General features: G+C 37.8%; 1 protein-coding gene across 5 annotated transcripts in view; it reads right to left on the bottom strand.

Moving 5' to 3' along the window:
* The window catches only part of IQSEC1 (IQ motif and Sec7 domain ArfGEF 1), a 332,174-nt gene that overhangs the window by 179,954 nt on the left and 129,149 nt on the right, over positions 1 to 23,071 (bottom strand). For 3 of the 5 annotated variants that reach the window (XM_081317423.1, XM_081317421.1, XM_081317425.1), the window contains exon 3: positions 2,616 to 2,660. The exons of the other annotated variants lie outside the window; for them this stretch is intronic. In XM_081317423.1, the coding sequence (XP_081173549.1) occupies positions 2,616 to 2,660 (45 nt within the window). The remainder of the gene's footprint in view (positions 1 to 2,615; positions 2,661 to 23,071) is intronic. 5 annotated transcript variants of the gene reach the window in all.

A 23,071-nucleotide genomic window follows, 5' to 3' on the forward strand; every position in this document is an offset into this window, starting at 1 on the left:
ATAAGTCTGTGAAAAGATTCACAGCACTCTGAATGTGATTTGGAGCAATTATTCTGTTATGTGGCATAAATGGTTGGTTGAAAACATAACAAGAGAGTAAAGAAAACACAATTGGCTTGCTAGAGACGTGGAAAGAATAAGAATCTAAATTGCTTAGAGCAGAATTCTCCAACCTTTCTGGTTTTGTGGACCAGCAAGGGGATGGTTTCGTGTGAGGGGCAGGCAAGCCCGTGTGTGCATGCAGTTCCATTTGTGTGAGGTAACAGACACATGTGCCCATTGCTCATGCAAATGGAGCATGTGAGCACATGCTTTCCCACTGCTCATGCAAGTGAGGATGTGCATGCATGCACACTAGCCCAATATTTCCGCAGCCTGGTTCTGAACGTCTCAAAGCCTAGAAGTGGACCACAGCCCAGGGATTGGGCACCCCTGGCTTAGAGAGTATCTGATTAGAAAAATTGCAAATACATGGTTTAAGCACATAGACATGCCATCCATAGAACAAAGGAATGAATATAAATCTAACAGCAAAATTTAGGGTTGAAAATTTGCACTGATGTGGATACAGGAGCTTCCTCTTTTATGTGATATCCATTAATCACAAATATAAATTCACCTTTGTAGACAAAAGATCCAATGCAAGTTTTCCCAATTTCAATTCTGTTCTCTTTACTACAAAGAAATATGGCTTGATTTTCACTAGACTACAGATGGATAAAGCAATATTCAAAATCACTGTAATAATACTGAATTAGATTAGAGCTTAAAAATTATGCAGGAAATGTTGTTTTACCATCTGGAAACATTCACCATTTTTAAAATTGATAGTTTTCTTTTTCTAATATGTATTTACCATTCACGCATACACTGTACCTCATTAACAACACAAAAGTTAATTGTACATGTAATTTTCACCTTACAACTACTGTACTATTGGGGCCAGAATTTCTCTTGCTGTGCAAGGCAATTGTTAAGTGAGTCACACCCAATTTTATGTGGTTTTTAAACAAATAACTGCAACTATTAAGTGAATCATCCTGTTATTAGGCAAATCTGGCTTCTCCCATTGTCTTTGCTTGCTAGAAGTCAGCTGGAAAGTTGCAAAAGATGATTATGTGATCCTAGGATATGCATCCTTTATAAACACCTACCAGTTGCCAAGCACCAAAATTTTGATCATGTGACCATGAGATGGTTATAAGTGTAAGGACTGATAATAAGTTATTTTTTGTAGTGCCACTGAAACTTCAAATATTGACTAAATGAATAATTGTAAGTTGAGGACAACCTGTAGTTATGTAATCATTAACTTCAAAAAATGCAGCATGAATGTTTGGAGCAATGTTAGCATTTCAAAAGACTGCTGATTCATTTCCTGTTTTTTTCAAACCTTTCATACAGATAGATAAAAAACCTTTATTATGCCAAAATAGTCTGACTATTAAGAAGATAGTTGGGATAGACTGTATAACCTGTGCTGCAACGGAACACTGTCAGAGTAAATTTTGAAAAAGACTAAATGAAAAGTATATCTTAGATCAGGCATATCAAACTGCCGGTCCTTGGGCCAGATGCGTCACGCCGAAACTGCGCCCACTCCATTGCCGGCAATGGGAAAAAGTCCCAATACGTCACGTGACGTCGCGAGTTTGACATTCCTCTCTTAAATGAAGAAAGGCCATTGGACAAAAAGAAGTTATTTAATGGGTCAATGGATGATGGGATTTTATTGACAATGACTGCACACAGTGTCTTCTAACACTGTCAAACACAAACTTTCTCCTCCACTCCTTTAGTTACAGAAAATGAAGTCCACGAGATTATTTATATCTCAATGACAAACCACTTCAATAGATTCTATTGAAAAACACCGTGTTCCAATTGATTTCTCCAGCATGTTTTGCAATAATACGAACCATTTTAAACATACTGCCTGCTAATATGTTTGATTTAATGAAACACAGCTTCAGCAGAACATTCTTCAAATAGAATTTTATTAAATTATTATTTTGATTTTTATTTATTTTTTTAAAAAAGCACAGGCTATATTTAAGGTCATCTGAGAAGCATCTTCTTTTCTAAGTTGAATTTCCCACTACAGTGCAGGAGTTATTCGTAATAACAGTCTGTAGATGATTTGTGGGGAGATTCCTTTCTCGTATGGCAATTTACTACAGTACATTTCAACCATTTCTTAGGATTACTATGGGTAATACTGCAGTGTCTTAAATTACAGGGGTCCCCAACCTTGGCCACTTTATGACTTGTGGACTTCAACTCCAGAAATCCTCAGCCAGCATGTCCACAAGTCATAAAGTGACCAAGGTTGGGGACCTCTGGCCTAAAAAACATGGAAAGCTGCCTTACCGTAATTTTTCAGATTCATAACACTCCACTCACCTTTTCATTAGTGTCCATAGTAGCTTATATCCTGTTCTACAAAATGACTCTCCATAACACATTGAGAGAAAGGACTGTAAGTTTGGCTTTATTTGTGCTGATGACAGTGAAATTTATTGTCAATATTATATTGAACTTGTATGACGTTCATGATTATTGAAATTAATTCTACTACTCCATCTTTTTTTAAAAAAATATTTGATATATTTTACCTGCGTGGATCAGTTGAAAGGCTTTTTCTTGTTTCCAAGGAAGTCCTGAGATAGTTGTAAAAAATACAAGAATATTAAATGTATAGTATTAGATAAACTTATGAATTTTTTTATACAAATTATCCATCAAATCATCTATATATTGTAATATATATTTTAAAATATTAAAATTCATTTTTAAATAAAAGTTTTAACTGCCATATACAAAAGGTCACAAAAAGTATTATTGTTTAACATCATTTTTATAAATATTTGAAATCTGAAGTATTTATAATTAATGAATCTCTATTATCATTCTACAGTGAGATACAAATATATACCTGCATTATTGTTACATTTTATATAGTTTGATTGATAGCTATCATATTTCTCTGTTTACATGTTGTTCCCCAAATCTTCAAATGGATGTAATTTCAGCAGAACCAATTAGCATGTCCTAATATAAAGTGAGTGAGCGCCTGTTACTCGTCCCAGCTTCTGCCAACCTAGCAGTTCGAAAGCACGTAAAAATGCAAGTAGAAAAATAGGGACCCCTACGGTGGGAAGGTAACAGCGTTCCATGCGCCTTTGGCGTCTAGTCATGCTGGCCACATGACCACGGAGACGTCCTTGGACAAGCGCTGGCTCTTCGGCTTTGAAACAGAGATGAGCACCGGCCCCTAGAGTCGGAAACGACTAGCACACATGTGCGGGGGAACCTTTACCTTTCCCTTTAATATAAAGATCTATACTCATTAAAGCAATACTGTATAAACAGTTTAAAAGCAGAAAAGAGAAAGTAAACTATACTTAATTAGAACTTCATATTATGCCTTTACTATAATACTAAATCTGAAGATTTTTATTATATTCTATAATTTCACATGTGCAAACTCTAATCATATTGTAATTAATTTCCGAGAAGAAGCCTTAAGCATTTTAGAATTGTTCTTTTTATTAATACATTGCTAAAATATTGCATTAACTTATATCTATCTCCTTTTCTCTCTTGACATTTCTATTAAATGGTTAAAAATGCAATTATATTTCCTTTCACCATAGGAACAGATGGATCTTTATAGATCAGCTGCTTTAAAGCCTGGTATTTCATTTTACTTTAGAAGGGGAAATCTGTTTTGCATGGTTCAGTTGAAAGACTGGACCTGAACTAGGAGCACATAATTTAGCTAACTCTCTGGTAAGATGATCAAAACATTGTGATTACGCAGACAGCTGTCAAACACTCTCATGCAGATGCATATAAATACACCACAGTTTACAGTTTAAATGCACCTACACACATAAAACATGTTCACACATTTTTAAGTTGTTTTCATAAATAGTTTAAATTAGGATAAATATTCCTACCATCTCATCCGAAAACTAGTGAACAGTTGTATTTTGTGAGAATGAAATAATTTTTCCTTAGTTGTTCCTTCTACACTCTTTTCAAATTCAAAGATGTTCCCAGAACTGATTGTCCAATGATACCACTCTAGCCCTCTAATCAGTACAGTACAGTGAAGGTAAATTCTGCATTTACATTTACATCTAAATTTTAATTCCAATGGCATTAAAACAGTATAAAAGTAATCTGATTCAAATAATTTTTGATCAAATGCACAAATGAACAGATTTATGTCTTTTGCCTTTTTCAACACTCTAAATAATGTGTATCCTCCCTTTTTTATCCCTTACAACTCCAGTTCTGTAAATGTAGACTGGGCTGTAACATATTGGATGGTGATCCACTTTAATGGTTAAGGATGGACTTAAATCTCAGTCTTCAGTCTATCTCTATTATAGACAAGTAAAATAATGAAACAAGAAAACCTGTTTTTTTAAAAAGGAAAATCTACCTTCCTATGCCTTTCAACTCAACGGAAACCCAAAAATTTCTGATCTGTCAATAGACCTCTGAGTTTCTTTGGGGACAACAACTGTATAACATGGTCTACACAGTTTAGTTTGTAATACCACTTAATTTTTTTTCTGAAGTGCTAAAAAACCCAAAGGCCAGAGTAGCAATACAGAGACAAGAGATAAAAGATGAAACTTGCCTTCTCATTCACCTTAATATTTTGAATCACTGGAAAGTGAAAATGAAAGCTGTTTCTTATTCTGGAGAAACAATTGCAACATGCAAATTATTATTACTACCAGACCTTCACTTACAACTATAATGGAGCCTGCCCATTCATGGTCGTAAGTCCTGACAGTCACAAAGGGGGTCACCCACATGACAGATCCGATTTTATGAACTCTTCTTGTAATGGTCGCTAAGTGAATGACCACAGTCATTAAGTCAATCCATGGTCATTAAGTGAACACTTTGGTTCTTAAGCAAACGCCATTGTTTGCTATGGGCTATTTTTGCCAAACAAACAAACAAACACTGGTTTTCAGCAAAAATTTATAAATTGTAGTTACATGACTGCTGAATCTTGCAAGTAGCTATAAATGCGAGCCAGTTGCTGACTGCCAGAATGTGCTCACGTGTTGGGGAGGACATCAGAACTAGGTCATCAGTACCTGTTGGCAGTATGTTGTAATTTTTAATGGTCACTAGGTAACCAGTCATAAGTCGAAGTTTACCTGTAGGGTTTTTACTAGTTGTCTCTTTGGCTAGGACAACCATCTTATTTTTCTGTTGATACATATTATTTTATATGTTTTTAATTTTGTACATTGTCTAGACTCATCAACCAGTTGGTTGCCCTTAAAATGTAAATTAGAAATAAAAAAGAAATAAATATCCAATCCAGCTGCATATGTTCTCTCATGGAACCACACAGTCTACCTCAATATGGAGAATCATCATGTGAAAGAAGCCACAATATTAGAAACAATTTCCACTTAGTCTTTTAAGTTTTGGTATTCTGGCATTATATTTCCTTTACTGTTATTTTAAAATTACACCTTTTTAAAACGAGAGGAATTTAAGCTCTTTCTAAAAAGAACAGGGATGTCTACCATAAAAGTCAGTTGATACAGTATGCCTATGACAGATTGCACTGAGGTTGAGATTGAAGAAAGTCTCTAGACACAAATAAGCAGCAGATGGGAGAGGTTGTTACTGGCTTACCAAGGAAATGGATTCAGTGTCAGTCACACAAGCAGTTTTGGGGGGGAAAATAATCAAGAAACCTATTTTGATGATGGAAGACAAGTATGATTCTTGCTTCCCTGATCCTGCTTTGTAGATAAGACTTGACAATGTCCTCAGCTTAGGAAACAATTACAGGACCAGAAGCAAAAAGAAAGAAGCTTTGACTTAAAGGTGAAAGAGCCCTCCCTCAGCCAGGCTGGTACTTCAGTTGCAAACACTTAACCCCATTTCATCTCCAAAATCTTATTTCATTTCCAGACATTCAAAGTTTGAATTCTAAAAAACAATGAATGAACCAAGAGGCAACAATTTTGAACTAAATGGATAACTAAATGGAACTGGATATGTTTAGTCTTATGAAGAGAAGGACTAGGGCAGGGGTAGGCAACCTTGGCTCTTTTATGACTCGTGGACTTCAACTCCCAGAATTCCTGAGCCTGCTGGCTCAGGAATTCTGGGAGTTGAAGTCCACGAGTCATAAAAGAGCCAAGGTTGTCTACCCCTGGACTAGGGGTGACATGATAGCAGTGTTCCAATATCTAAGGGACTGCCACAAAGAAGAGGGGGATCAACCTAGTCTTCAAAGACCTGAGGGGAGGACAAAAAGTAATGGATGGAAGCTTATCAAAGCTTGTCCAATCTGGAACTAAGGAAAAATTTCCTGACAGTGAGATCAATTAATAAGTGGAGGCTTTTAAAAAGAGATTGGACAACCATTTGTCTGGAATGCTATAGAGTCTCCTGCTTGAAAGAGGGTTGGACTAAAGAACTTTCAAGGTCCCTTCCAACTCTGTTATTCTGTGGGGCAATGCAGAAACAATTAAAGACTTAATCCTGATTTTGGAAACTAATTTTAAAAACCCTAACAAAACTTAAGTTTTGAGTTATTTTTCTAATTTCCAATTTGCCTAAAAGGGGACTATATTTTTAAATGCATAGGAGTACAAAGTCTGCAAAAATATTTAATTCTACTTTAGGAAAAAATATTCCAAAATATCTTGTAGCTAACAAAATTATCATTTTAAATGCAAGCTCAGGCACTTTTGATTCTTTTTGTTTGCTTTCACTATGATCCAGGAGAAGTTAATAATGGTGATCCAGGAAATAGATCCAGGAAACTACAGACCTATCAGCCTGACCTCAATACCTGGGAAGATTCTGGAAAAGATAATCAAACAACAAATCAGTGAACACCTTAATGCAAACAAAGTCATCACTAAAAGTCAACATGGGTTTGTCAAAAACAGATCATGCCATACAAATCTTATTACATTCTTTGACCAAGTGACAAAACTCCAAAGCACCTGAAGGCAGGACAAGAAGCAACGGATGGAAACTAGTCAAGGAGAGAAGCAACCTAGAACTAAGGAGAAACTTCCTGACAGTTAGAACAATTAACCAGTGGAACAACCTGCCTCCAGAAGTGGTGAATGCTCCAACACTGGAAGGTTTTAAGAAGAGACTGGACAGCCATTTCCCCGAAATGGTATAAGGTTTCCTGCCTGAGCAGGGGGTTGGACTAGATGACCTCCGAGGTCCCTTCCAACTTTTTTATTATTATTATTATTATTATTATTATTATTATTATTATTATTATTTATTATCTTGCAATTTTTTGTTAACTTGTGACAAGGGAATTGAAAAGGATGAACTTAGTTTACTTGCAGATACGTCTTGCCTGCATTATAATATTTAAAGCTATAAATAAAACTGTACTATGAAGACTCTAGATTGCTTCTATAATATTTAAACATCTTTCCGCCATCCTCATTAAATGGCACTTCACTGTATATAATGAAGACATGCAAATTAGATACTAAATTGGACTGATTAGCTGATCACCTCGGTAGAGCCTTGACAGTGACCCTGTGCAATTTTTTTTAGTACCTCTGAAAATTAGACCACAAATATAAAACAAGCATTTTCTCTTTTAGAAGCAAAAGAAGATGAAAAGTATATGTAGGTTCTGTAAATGATTAATAATTCTTTTAATTCTGGCCTGATTTTGTTTTTGGAAGAGAGACTAAAAGGCATCCTAGGGCTTAGGTTACTCTAGTATATTATAAACCCTTCCATAAGAAGCCAATAGCAAATTATTTTTATATTTTTGCCAAGAAAATTAAGTAGATATATCCACAGTCATCATAACTTGAAATTTACTCAAAGGAGACATTATTTTGTTTATACAGTTGAAGTTTCTCTTTTAAAAACAGCTTTACTGATAGACCATTTGCCTTGAAACGAGACTACTATCAGTGTGAAGCATAACCCATCAGCCTAAACCCTCTCCACAGAAAGTGCACTTTCACATCATGAAAGTATACTTTTGCTAAAGTGTGATATTGCCTTTATAAGTTAATGAGATAAAAAGTTACAAGACAAAGCAAGGACATCTGCTTGAAATATTACAGCAAGTAGTGTTTTAAGTCAAAACAGCTAGAATCTCAGTGGAAAATGATTTCACAAGCACATTTTAGCTAAAATTTCCCACGTCACAGAGATTTAACTATCAACAGATGTGTTTAAAGAACCAGGTCTGCCTCAAGAATATAAGCAAGACCAATTTACAACATACAAAGTAAGCTCAAAATCTATTTTGAATTCCTATTAATATTGTGGCTTTCATTATAAATGATGGCATTATAGCGTAGTTAAATTGATGCACTTTGCAATATTTTTGAGACATTTATCTACCTGATGACTCATAAATGGTAAAAATGGAAAATGATATGTATTTCACCTTTTTATATTTGGTTTTATAGTTCTACTTCAAACTTTTGAAAAATTATTGGCCAATTTAATATAAAGAAAGCCACAGACAAAAAACACAGATGTCCTATTAATCCCATACTGAAATTAAGTCTGAATCATAGCATTTTCAAGCTTCCCTCTCTATAGTCAACTATTAGTCAGAACTATTTTATCAAAAACCAAGGTTTATAAATAGCATCGTATGCTATCAATAGCATCCCATGATACTATCTTCCTTTGCCTGTGTAACATAAATGCCCACTGCTGTGCTGAATCATTGACTGATTAAAGCTATTGTCCATGTGACTCAGTCAGACAAATCTGGATTTGTTTCTTCAAAGAAAGCAATGGCAAACCTCTTCATACTGTTGCCAAATTATATGGATTTGACTATAAAGTCACCAGAACTCTAGCTTGACATGAAGGAGATTTTACCTTCTAGTTGGTTCCTCACCCCCAGAATAAGTGAAGACTCTAGAAAGAGTACAGAGAAAAGCAACAAAGATGATTAGGGGACTGGAGGCCAAAACAAAGACAAAAAGGACAAGTATAAAAAGTGGAAAGAGGGGAACATAACTAAGGCAGAATATCAGCAAATAGCCCGAGCCTGCAAAGATGAGGCGAGGAAAGCTAAGGCTTAAAATGAACTAAGGCTTGTGACAAAAGTCAAAAATAACAAAAAGAAAAAGAAAAAAAAATTACTTCAACGTGTAAAAAACAAGAAAAAGTTACGGAAACGATTGGTCCATTAGTGGGAGAAAGTGGCAAGAAGGTAACAAGCAACATGGAGAAAGCAGAACTACTTAACTTGTTTTTTGCATCCGTCTTTACACAAATGGAAAAAACAGTCCAATCTATCAAAAACAGTAGCATTCAACTACTTTTCATAAGCCTATAAAGACAGAGAACCCACAACCTTTGTATGTAAATTATCCTACTATTAAGCAAAGCTTATTGTTATATTTTTCCTACTATTTAAATGAAAAATCTGGGTTCTGCAATTTATACTTATTATTTCTAGTTTCTGTGGCAAAGAAAATTATTTCCATTTCCCTTCTAGCATTCTCTCAGTCAATATCAGTAAAAACACTGATATGTCTTCTCTGTTTTCTTTTATCCAGATTGAATATCCCAAGTGCCTTAAGGCTGTACCCTTAAGGCATAACTTCAAGTCCCTGTATCATCCATGCTGCTCTCATCTGGATCTATTCTAAATTGTGAATAGCTTTTTGGAAATGTGGTGCACAAAACCGCGCATAACACTGTAGATGTAGTCTCAACTGCTTAGTGTAAAGGAGAATAAATGCCAGAGCTTTATTCAAATAGTTATTTTTCTCCTTATAATTAAATGTAGTTAGGGCCCTCCAATTCCAAGCTCTAACTGCCATCTAATTTAGATTACTTCATTTCACAATAGAGTGGTGCAGCATTTGTTCTGGGCAAGAGTTTGCATACAGCACGGACACCCTTTCCTGAATTTCTCAGCTGCTCTTTAAAGAACTCATGTATTTTCCCAGGCTTCCACTATAGTCATGCAGACTCAGGAAAATACCCATTTTAACTAAGGAGGCTCTAAAAAGGTTGTAAAGGAATGTACCCATGTGTTGTTATTTTGTTAATGCCCTTTGATTCAAACATATATTTCCAAAGCTAATACAGCTACCATGTGGGATCAAAAAAATATATCAGTTTTTTTAAGGAATTGTTGATAGTAAAGGTCCATGCCTACTTTAGATTCAAACACTGCACATGTTTACAGGGAGTGCAGAATTATTAGGCAAGTTGTATTTTTGAGGATTAATTTTATTATTGAACAACAACCATGTTCTCAATGAACCCAAAAAACTCATTAATATCAAAGCTGAATATTTTTGGAAGTAGTTTTTAGTTTGTTTTTAGTTATAGCTATTTTAGGGGGATATCTGTGTGTGCAGGTGACTATTACTGTGCATAATTATTAGGCAACTTAACAAAAAACAAATATATACCCATTTCAATTATTTATTTTTACCAGTGAAACCAATATAACATCTCAACATTCACAAATATACATTTCTGACATTCAAAAACATAACAAAAACAAATCAGTGACCAATATAGCCACCTTTCTTTGCAAGGACACTCAAAAGCCTGCCATCCATGGATTCTGTCAGTGTTTTGATCTGTTCACCATCAACATTGCGTGCAGCAGCAACCACAGCCTCCCAGACACTGTTCAGAGAGGTGTACTGTTTTCCCTCCTTGTAAATCTCACATTTGATGATGGACCACAGGTTCTCAATGGGGTTCAGATCAGGTGAACAAGGAGGCCATGTCATTAGATTTCCTTCTTTTATACCCTTTCTTGCCAGCCACGCTGTGGAGTACTTGGACGCGTGTGATGGAGCATTGTCCTGCATGAAAATCATGTTTTTCTTGAAGGATGCAGACTTCTTCCTGTACCACTGCTTGAAGAAGGTGTCTTCCAGAAACTGGCAGTAGGACTGGGAGTTGAGCTTGACTCCATCCTCAACCCGAAAAGGCCCCACAAGCTCATCTTTGATGATACCAGCCCAAACCAGTACTCCACCTCCACCTTGCTGGCGTCTGAGTCGGACTGGAGCTCTCTGCCCTTTACCAATCCAGCCACGGGCCCATCCATCTGGCCCATCAAGACTCACTCTCATTTCATCAGTCCATAAAACCTTAGAAAAATCAGTCTTGAGATATTTCTTGGCCCAGTCTTGACGTTTCAGCTTGTGTGTCTTGTTCAGTGGTGGTCGTCTTTCAGCCTTTCTTACCTTGGCCATGTCTCTGAGTATTGCACACCTTGTGCTTTTGGGCACTCCAGTGATGTTGCAGCTCTGAAATATGGCCAAACTGGTGGCAAGTGGCATCTTGGCAGCTGCACGCTTGACTTTTCTCAGTTCATGGGCAGTTATTTTGCGCCTTGGTTTCTCCACACGCTTCTTGCGACCCTGTTGACTATTTTGAATGAAACGCTTGATTGTTCGATGATCACGCTTCAGAAGCTTTGCAATTTTAAGAGTGCTGCATCCCTCTGCAAGATATCTCACTATTTTTGACTTTTCTGAGCCTGTCAAGTCCTTCTTTTGACCCATTTTGCCAAAGGAAAGGAAGTTGCCTAATAATTATGCACACCTGATACAGGGTGTTGATGTCATTAGACCACACCCCTTCTCATTACAGAGATGCACATCACCTAATATGCTTAATTGGTAGTAGGCTTTCGAGCCTATACAGCTTGGAGTAAGACAACATGCATAAAGAGGATGATGTGGTCAAAATGAGTGGCTGTGCATATCGGCGTCTCGGGTTAACCAAGTTATTCCACCTCTAATGATGGGGGGTGAGGTGTTACCCCCCGTTGATAGGGCTCGCAACTTGGGCGTCCTCCTGGATTCACGGCTCAATTTTGAAGATCACATAGGAGCCGTGACCAGGGGGGCTTTTGCACAGGTTCGCCTGGTGCGCCAGTTGCGTCCCTATCTGGACCGAGACGCCCTACGCACAGTCACTCATGCGCTTGTGACCTCCCGTTTGGACTACTGTAACGCTCTCTACATGGGGCTGCCCTTGAAGACCACTCGGAGGCTTCAACTGGTGCAGAATGCGGCCGCGCGAGTTGTAATGGGGGTTTCCCGATACTCCCATGTAACACCTCTACTCCGCGAGCTGCATTGGCTTCCGGTTGCCCTCCGGGTGAAATTCAAGGTGCTGGTTATTACCTATAAAGCCCTACATGGCCTGGGTCCGGGTTATTTGAGGGAACACCTGCTGCCGGCATCAAACGCCCTTCGCCCAGTGCGCTCCCACAGGGAGGGTCTGCTCAGGGTTCCGCCGGTGAGAGATTGCCGGCGGGTGACACCCAGGGATAGGGCCTTCTCAGTGGGAGCGCCTGCCCTCTGGAAGGAGCCGGTGGAGCTGAGGACTGCTCCCGACCTCCGATCATTCCGCCGGGGCCTGAAGACCTGGCTCTTTGAGCTCTCGGGCCCAGGCTGAGGAGAAAATTTTAACTGGGGTTTTTAGTGTACAGGGTGAATTTAATGCTTTTTAACTGGTTTTTAACTTTTGTATGTTTTGATTTTTAATTCCCTGTAAACCGCCCTGAGTCCTCAGGGAAAGGGCGGTATACAAATGCAACTAAATAAATAAATAAAATACTCATTTGCCTAATAATTCTGCACTCCCTGTATTCCAGAAATATTTCAGACTGACTTCTTGTTATCTAGATCCAGAGTTAGATTAGAAAAACAGAGTACAGTTCTCCCTCAGTCTAGCTAAGGGACACACAATGGATATATCTTGTTCATTTTTCAGCAAATAGGTTAACATTTGCAGGAACAATAAAGCTTCTATGGAGAAAGTGCAAGTTAAAGCTCATAGAAACTGGTAAGAGGTTTTCAACATAATTTTCAACATAATTTTTTAAAAGGACATATCTATAGTTTTGCTTTATTAGAGGAACATTTGCACTGACAATAGGTCTTACAGTATAAATAGCTGAACCAATAGTTGAGAGTGATTTTGTGCAAAGGGAGGATATACGTTTCCTAATATGTTGGGAATTGTGAGGAAGAAATACTTATAAGTAATAAACATGCTGAGGCTTGTGACAGACTAAATGTGTTGAGGGCTACAATAGATGCCAATATGCCAGTGATTAAGTTTTTGGACTAAGAGTGGAATTTCAAATTCAAGTTTATCATCAGCTAAACCTGTCTCTTTGATTAACCTGCTCACCAGGGCTGTAACTGTGGGGAAAAAAATTGAAGTGAGATCCCAACACAAGCTGTCTTCAGTTCCTGGAGAAAAGCCAGACTATAAATCTAACACAGGCACAAACAAATAAAATGAAGATGAGCCAAAACCACTCTGAAAAGTCTATAGTGAGGATGAGAATATTTCTGCATCCCATGAGCATTCTGTCTGTCTGGATACTATTATTTGGGCTTACCAATAATTGCCTGGGTAGAAGGATCCCTCTGATTTGAGGGGAGCACTGTCATTATATCTGTCATTCCTCCATGTTCCCATAGTGTTGCTTTAAATAAACACTATAAATATTGTTTTGTTATTTTTTCCTTATTTTTCTCTGGCTAATGTATTGCCAGGGATTGTAACATCTCTGAATAAGTAGTTTACAAAGATTCAGAACCAGACATTCTGAGCACATTAATAGAATAGAATAGAATAGAATAGAATAGAATAGAATAGAATAGAATAGAATAGAATAGAATAGAATAGAATAGAATAGAATAACTTGTAACCCAGTTCAGGCTAGGCTCAATATACACTGCTTCTAAAAATTAAACAGTTAAGAAGTTGCATTTGGGTGTGATTTTGAGTAAATGTTAATTACTGGACCATTCTTCAGTTTTCTTGGCAAGATTTCAGAAGTGGTTTGTCCTTGCCTGCTTCCTAGGGTTGGGAGAAATCAACTGGCAAAAATTTACCCAACAGACTTTGTGCCAAAGTTGGGACTAGAATTTGCAGTCTCCTGATTCTAGTCTGGTGCCTTAGCCACTATACCAGACTTGGTCTCTTACCAAAAATACTTAATTAAATATTTGAAGCTTCCTATTTCCTTGAAAAGCTAATTGGGGAAAAATATGAATACACAAGAAACAGTTATCATATGTCTAACTAGAAGGAGAATACCCCTTTGGAAAGGATTACAAGTTTTCTAAAAAATAATAAGATGAGGATTAACTAATTAATTCAAAATAACATCCAACTTGCAAATTACTTTTCAAAGAAAGCTAATGCAAAGAATTGTTAATTATCAAATTTTATACAAAGGGTTTAACAAGGGCATTAAAAAAGAGAATGCAGGATGTTATTGCTTGACAACAACACTCAATTGTACTGGTTAGCACTTTTCCTCTGGTGAAAATAAAACAATAAACACAATCCAGGGAAACACACTGTCTTTTTTCTTAGTGGTCTTCAAACTTGAGATACCTAGGGAACTCTTCACAATGTGAAAATTAACTGTACAGAATCCATTATTAAATATGCTTTATGTAATACATTTTATTTAAACAAAATAAATTATAAGTATGTTGCAATAATATATTTCCTACAATGTAAACAGAAAATGTCATGTTGAATCCTGGATGACTCTCTAGGGTTCCAGGAAACCCAATGCGAATAGAGTACAAACTTAGAGCAAACAGTAACTGAAATGTTTATATTTGTGGCCCCTAAAATATTTTTACAGCCTTCTGCTTGATTTTATTTTTCAGCCCCCCCTACTTAGCAGGATGAGGGAGGGGACTCCTGCCTAATAAATTCTGAGAATTACTGAAGTCTGGTCATAGTTGTGTTTCATCTGAAATTATAAGAATTCCCCAATATAGGTCAAGAACCAGTTTGATGTCAAGAACCAGTCACTCTCTCTCAACGCTAGGAAGGAGGCAAGGGCAAACTACTCCTGAAATTTTGCCAAGAAAACTACAGAGATTTGTCCAGGGAGTTGTTAGGAGTCAATACTGACCTGAGGACACACACACACAAGCATGCACACATGCATTTTACACAGAGATTATCAAGGGAAGGAATTAAATGGATTTCTAAAATACATGAAATTTAAAGGAAAAGTAAAGGATGACAGAGACACCTCTTGCTGATAACATGGATCTTTTAGAAGACTTTCATAGAAGTGAATATGGTTTTGTCTGTTTTCTATCTCAAAACCACAACAGTAAGTATATTGATGTAGCGAATGTAATTTAGAAGTAAAATTAACTGGAAAGGGTCTTGCCATCAAACATATGAAATCCAGCCACAAAAGTCCAAACATTTCAATCAGCTTGTTATGATCTTCCCAGCAGAGCTTTTAAATCTGACATAACAATAGGACTTGCAGAGGGGGGATGGGGACAGTGGGGGGCCAGGAGAATTCAGTCAGCTTAGAAATGAAATATTTTCCAGTGATTCATACCACATGGAAGTGAAATAAATTACCCTACATCACTTAAAATGTTGCAATACAGCTTGCTTACTTAGAGTATATACACTATGGAGTTATCACTCATGCAAGAAATTGTGTTGCACTTTGTAAGTGTTCTACAGCAAAATCAGTGCAATAACATTTTACAATATAATGGGAACAAGAACTAAAACTACAGAAGATGAATGAGTGGGCAGCATTATTTTGCTAAAGAGCTACACAGGTATATAGAATATGATACTGCCTTGAATGTACTTAATTCAAGTGATAAGTTTATAAAATATTTGTTATACCTGTTGAAAAGTTTTCCTTAGAAGAGGAAAAATGAGGGGAGAATGTTCTGAAGTTTGTAGGGTTTCCCTTCCACTGGGGACATCAATGGGATGGCATATTACTAGTACCAGGGAAAAAGTGAAGGAGCGATTTCCATTGCTACATTTTCACACAGCAATATCTGTAACATTTCTAGTGGCAAGAAGGTGATGAGCAGCAGGGAGAATAGTTTAACCCATTTTTTGTATCTGTCTTTACATAAAAGAAAAAAAAACAGTCCAGCATATTAAAAAAATGCTGTAAAATGCAGATTAGGAATGCAAATCAACACCTATCCACTCTAAACGAATTCAAATCACCAGGATCAGATGGATTACATCCCCAAGGTTCTGAAGGAACTGGCAGACATGCACTCAGAACCACTGAACCATCTCTTCCAAAGATCCTAGGACACTGGGGAACTACTAGATGACTGGGGAAGGGCTCATATAGTTCCCATCTTCAAAACAAGAAAAAAATGGATCCAGGAAACTATAGAGCTATGAACCTGATGTTAGTACCTGGGAAGATATTTGGAAAAGATAATCAAGCAACGAATCTGCAAAAACTTAGAGGCAAAGAGCCATAACCAGAAGCCAACATGGGTTTGTCAAAAACAGATCATGCCAGACAAATCAAATCCTACTGCATTTTTTGACAATGTGACAAAATTAGTGGCCCAGTGGAATGCTATGGATTGAATTTCCTTGGACTTCAGTAAGGCATTTGATAAAGTAGACCACAACCTACTACTCGATAAGACAGAAAAATATGGGTTAGACAGCATCACCACCAGATGGATTTGTAACTGGCTGACCAACCGCACTCAGCATGTAATCCTTAATGGAACTGCATCTACATGGAGGGAAGTATGCAATGGGGAACCCCAAGGCTCTGTCTTAGGCCCAGTACTGTTCAATATCTCCATCAATGATTTAAATGAGGGGATAGAAGAGGAACTCATCAAATTTCCAGATGACACCAAACTGGCAGGAATAGTCAACACTCCAGACGATAGGTTCAAGATACAGAAGGATCTTGACAGACTTGAACACTAGGCCCTCTCTAACAAAATGAAATTCAACAGTGAGAAAAGTAAGGTTCTATATTTAGGCAAGAAAAATAAAATGCACAGTTGTAGAATAGGTGGTACATGGCTCAATAGTAGATCTTGCGAGAGGGATCTTGGAATCCTAGTGGACAATCACTTAAATATGAGCCAGCAGTGTGCTGCAGCTGCCAAAAAAGCCAACACAGTTCTAGGCTGAATTACAAGAGAGACAGAATCAAGATCATGTCAGAGTTAGTACCATTTTATAATGCCTCAGTAAGACCACACTTGGAATAATGTATCCAGTTTTGGTCACCATGATACAAAAAAAGATGTCGAGACTCTAGAAAGAGGGCAGAGAAGAGCAACAAAGATGATTTGGGGGACTGGAGACTAAAACATACGAAGAACAGTTACAGAAATTGAGTATGTCTAGTTTAAAGGGGAAAAAAGGACCAGGGGTAACATGATAGCAATGTTCTAATAGCTAAAAGGCTGGCACAAAGAAGATGGGGGGCAACCTATTCTCCAAAAGACCTGAACAAGGTGCAATGGATGGAAACTAAACAAAGAGAGAACAAACCTAACTCTAAAGATAAATTTTTTTGACAAAGAGAAAAATTAATCAGTGGAATGATTTCCCTCTGGATGTTGTGGGTGCTCTATCACTGGAGGTTTTAAAGAAGAGATTGGACAACCATTTGTCTGAAATGATGTAGGGCAAGGGTCCCCAACCTCTGGGCCATGGCCCACTACTGGCCCTTGAGCCTTTTGAAACCGGGTTACGGAACGTGTGGGCGAATGTATGCATGCATGCATGCCCACTTGTGCGTGCAGCAGGCGAGCGTGTGTGCTCATATATTTGTTCGAGCGGTAGGTGTGCATACCCATTCCTCACGTAAATGGAGCTGCATGTGTGTGCTTGCCTGCCACTTGCACAGAACCATCCCTTCTCCCCCCTCGCTGGTTGGCAAAGCCGAAAAGCTTGGGGAATTCTGGTGTAGGGTTTCCTGCCTGAGCAGGGGGGGTTGACTAAAAGATCTCCAAGGTCTCTTTCAAGGCTGTTATTCTATTATTCTGATAGAACATAAGCAAGCATGGAAGCAATCATGCAAGCAAGCATCTAGAATATAGTCAAGTGATGTATCATAAAAAATAATAGAATTTGCACAGGCTGTTATATAAAAGTATCCAAGTAGCAGCAAACAGAGCCTGTGTATAAACGGTGTTCATGATTCATATATTGAGAATAGTATTTATGTAGTTTGCCATGAATTTCCTCTATAAATATTCTTTGAAATATGCTTAGTCTAAATATTATAAAAAGTATGAAATGTATAAACAATATAGAATGGAAGACAAGAATAAAACTAATAGGTTAAGATGGTGCTTTGAACGCATAAGTACTTGTATAGGGAAATAGCCTTAATACATACTTAAAAGAAACACTTTTTAGTATTTTTCTGTGCTAAGTAATTTACATAACTGTTCCCTTATAATTCCAAAAGAAAGCAAGCCAGTGGAAATAATCTTTGCCACCATATGGAATGGAAATAAACATTTGCTTGTCCTGTTTTATCTCTTCTGTTTATTCCTGACAGTATAGAAATAGAAGAACCCATGATGTGATTAAAGCAAGTCTGTGGGGTCTTTGTTTTGTATGTCAGAAGTAGAGTATTAGTACTTAATGTTTTGTGGTCCATTGCAGCTCATGTAGTTTGAGAGAGGCAGTTTCAAGTCATCCCCCCCCCGCAGCTCCTTTGCTTTCACAATAAAAATCAATAGTGTTTTAGGTCTCTGTGTGTGTTCCTTCCATTTTTTAAATATCCACCTGTATTAGAAATTGCTTTTGAGGCTCTACTGTATGGCAAAAATATACACATACACAGACATTGTTAGGCACGGCACTGAAATCCAATGTTGAAATCCTCCCATTTCCCCTGACAGTAAAAGCATTTTGGATTTTTGCATCCTAGTTTATACAACAAAAGTCTTTGAGCTATCTGTAGAAAACATATATTTAATTTTGTCTCAGGCAACCCTTCCTCAATCTTTTTACCCTACAGGATCCCTTGAAATATTTTTCAGTCTCAGGAAAGCCATGCGTAAAAATTGCAAAAAATATTAAAATTCTACTAATTATGATCTCTTTGTTGCTTTAAACATTTACTTTGCATAATCCACTCATCAATCTAGCTAAAAACACAATTGAGATAATAATCTGAAACTTTCTTTGTATAAAACCATTATTAAACTTAAATACCAACATAAGCAGTAAAAAAGTCTGCAGCTCTCAGGTCTGCCTAGGACAATAAGATCAAAGCTCCACAAATTCAACTACAAAAAGCAAAGAGTTTTGGAAGATCAAATCTGATAACCCCAAATCTATTTTATTATTTTTATAACCAATGGGACTACTAGACTGTGCCTTCTGAAGTTGGCAAAGCAGGAAAAAAGTTGCTTGGGAACGCTTAGGAAAGGATGTTTTCTAAACAAAGAATAATGGAATCATTTAGCCAACATGGGGATAGGACTGCAAGCAGCCTATTACAAAGACTAAAGATTTAAACTTGGGATACCTTTGTCTCAAGCATCATATAAACACAAACACATACAGACACACACTTCAGATTTCTTAAGTCTGACAGCTTCTACTGCAATAAAGTTCCACATTCACTCAGGTCAACTCCCTGAATTCCAAAGAAAGAATTAGTGCAGGCACCTCGGACACCCTGTAATTAGAATGCTTCCTTTGATTTTTAATCACATTGTTCTTTGTGTTTTAAACCAAATAAAAACAATTAGGATAAATAAGAATTACATTCTTTTTCATTGTTGGACATGTTGGGACATGTTCATTAAAACACCTAACACCTAAGCAATCTCAATCACAAAATTCTGATTAAGCAACTGATACAGCTCTGCTGTATCAGAGCTCCCCCTAGCATTCATATGTTGGTACTATATCACTTTACAATGAAAAACTGTCAAAATTAGTTGCTTCCGATCATTAGCCTATTCATAGCCCTTTCATATCCAACAGCAGAAACATCAGTTTACATCATTATGTTCCACATATGGTTGCCTTTTTACAATTTTGATACAGTTGAGCAGCACTACTGTTTGTTAAAAAGCAGAAAAAAGTTAAATTTTATTGTAACTTATATTATTGATAAAGTTTTAAGAAATGTTGAATTAGACACAGTTGCCACAAAGAAGAAGGAGTCAAGCTATTCTCCAAAGCACCTGAAGGCAGGACAAGCAATGGATGGAAACTAACCAAGCAGAGAAGCAACCTAGAACTAATGTTCTGACAGTAAGAACAATTAATCAGTGGAACAACCTGCCTCCAGAAGCTGTGAATGCTCCAACATTGGAAGTTTTTAAGAAGAGACTGGACAGTCATTTGTTTGAAATGGTATAGAGTTTCCTGCCTGAGCAGGGGGTTGGACTAGATGACCTCCAAGGTACCTTCCAACATCATCATCATCATCATCATCATCATCATCATCATCATCTAACTTTTATTCATTAAACATGAAACTCAGTCAACTGAACACTCAAATTGACTGGCACTAATGGTTATTATTAGGGACGCGGTGGCTCAGTGGGTTAGGACGCTGAGCTTGTCGATCAGAAGGTCGGCAGTTTGGCGGGTCAAATCCCAAGTGCCGCGTAGCAGAGTGAGCGCCTGTTACTCGTCCCAGCTTCTGCCAACCTAGCAGTTCGAAAGCACGTAAAAATGCAAGTAGAAGAATAGGGACCCCTACGGTGGGAAGGTAACAGCGTTCCATGTGCCTTTGGTGTCTAGTCATGCCGGCCACATGACCACGGAGACGTCCTCGGACAAGCACTGGCTCTTTGGCTTTGAAATGGAGATGAGCTCCGGCCCCTAGAGTCGGAAACGACTAGCACGCATGTGCGGGGGAACCTTTACCTTTACCTTTAATGGTTATTATTATTATATTATTATTATTATTTTGTTGTTGTTGTTATACTAAACATTGACATAAAACTGATACAAGTGGATTACCTATAACCATAATGAACCTATGACTTCCCCACCCCCTAAAAAAAGTTATAGTGCAGTGGTGGCAAACCTTTTTGAGACGGAGTGCCCAAACTGCAACCCGAAACCCACTTATGCATCGCTGGGTGCCGGGGGCATGGCCACCGAGTGGGTGATACTCCAGCGACCCGATCCGGGCGTTGGAGGCCTGCAAAATCAGCCAGTGGGGGGGAGAACAAAATCACTCTGCAGCCCTAGATCTGGGCAGCAGAAGCATTTTACAGGCCTCCGATGCCCGGATTGGGCCGCTGGAGCATTGTAAAATGATCGAGGGGGCGCGAAATCACTTTGGAGGCTTGCCTGGACTTGTGCTGCAGCTGCCTCCATTATCCAGCCCGGATCCGCCCAGCTCTTGCAGCTGCTCCCTGACTCTCAGTGCAGAGAGAAAGAGAGCAAGAGCGCAGGAGCACGTGGAGAGGGGTCGGGACAGCCTGCCCCTGCCTCTCTCTTGGGTGATGGCACGTGTGCCCACAGGGATGGCTCCGTGTGCCGCCTGTGGCACGCATGCCATAGGTTCGCCACCCCTGTTATAGTGAAACCAGAGGCAAAACCATCTTGTGAGGATACAATCATAAGGCAAGAACTATGATCGTTTTTAGCCAAATTCAAATCTTGCCAAAGGAGGAAATGCAAGGTGGTCAACCTGACTTAACAGCCTTATTAATAAGCTACAACAAGCTTGATTCTTATGAAATTTTACTATTAATAACTATGGCCTGTTTGTTTTTCATGAAGCCCTGTTTTTTTTTTCTTTCTTCTTAATAACATCTGAAAGAACTTAGACATCTGCTATTTCACAATACAGACACTTGCCACCCTGAACCCTCCATGAATCTTTCCTATTTCTCTAAATCACAGGCTCTTCAACTACATTTACAAATTTTATTTTTTACTGATTTATTTATCAGCATTTGTATGCCACCTACCAATCAGCATTCTGGTAGGGGTTTTTTAGTTATTATTTTTAATGACAAGATAGAAAAATGTTATGTCCACCAAGTAAAACATTTTAAAGATTGTCCTTGTGATTCTAAAGATACCAATAAATATAATTTTAGAGGCATTTTTCAAAATAGCATCTTACAGAAATTAAAAACTGAATTGATATGTGGTTGGTCAGGTTTATTATTATTAGCAGGTATATCTAGAGAAATATATTGTTAATAATAAGAAGTTCCAATTTTTAAAAACTGTTGCAGAAAAATCACAGTAATTATGTTTACCAACTCTGATTTCTAATTGCCCTCATTCATAATAATAAACCAAGTGTGCTTTCTCTGTTTTTGGTTTAGTGTGAACTGTTCTGCTTTAGCACTGCTCAGACCCAGACTTGGCTTGTTCAAAAACTTATGGTTACCAATTATTAGTAGGGCATTATGTATAACCGTAAGTTCTGCATAGGGAGCAAATGAAGTTATATCATATAAGGCAGGGGTAGGCAACCTTGGCTCTTTTATGACTCGTGGACTTCAACTCCCAGAATTCCTGAACCAGCATGGCTCAGCTTGGAAACCTCTCTTTTCCCCCTCAGCATGGCTGGCTCAGGAATTCTGGGAGTTGAAGTCCACGAGTCATAAAAGAGCCAAGGCTGCCTACCCCTGAATAAGGTATGTTAATTGTGATGGGAGATAAATGAAATAAATAAATACAAAGAAAATGGGAGAGTAAGAAATTTTTTGTCCCTATCTATGAATCCATTCACCCAATGAAGCCGAAAGATAAAAAGCTAGCATTATAAACAATGTATTTTTTATCAAAACATTTTACCAGCTGTTTTCTAAGTACTTTAGTGATATTTACATTTTTAACAAGAAGTGCAATGTATCAGAATAACATGACTGTCTTATTGTACTTTCAAAATTATATTAAATAAAAGGGTATTTATAAATTAGATTAGAGGTTTAAAAATTCCTAGAATCTAATTCTTAGCATTACAAAACACCACATTTTAATCTTAGATGCATGGCAGATGATTCATCAGTGGTTGAATATTTACCATAAAGTCAATGTTATCTCTTAGCAACCACCTAGATCAGGGGTGTCAAACTGCCAGACTGTGGGCCGGATGCATCATGCAGAAGCTGCGCCCACCCCATTGCCGGCAATGGCAAAACCGTCCTGATATGTTGCACAACATCACGTGACAACGCAAGTTTGACATGTCTGACCTAGATGATCTTCTTTAACCCTTCTCAATGCACCTGGAACTCCATCTACCTTAATGCTGAAT

This window comes from Vipera berus (genome assembly GCF_964194415.1).
Source record: "Vipera berus genome assembly, chromosome: 2".
In the NCBI taxonomy this organism is placed as follows: Eukaryota; Metazoa; Chordata; class Lepidosauria; order Squamata; family Viperidae; genus Vipera; species Vipera berus.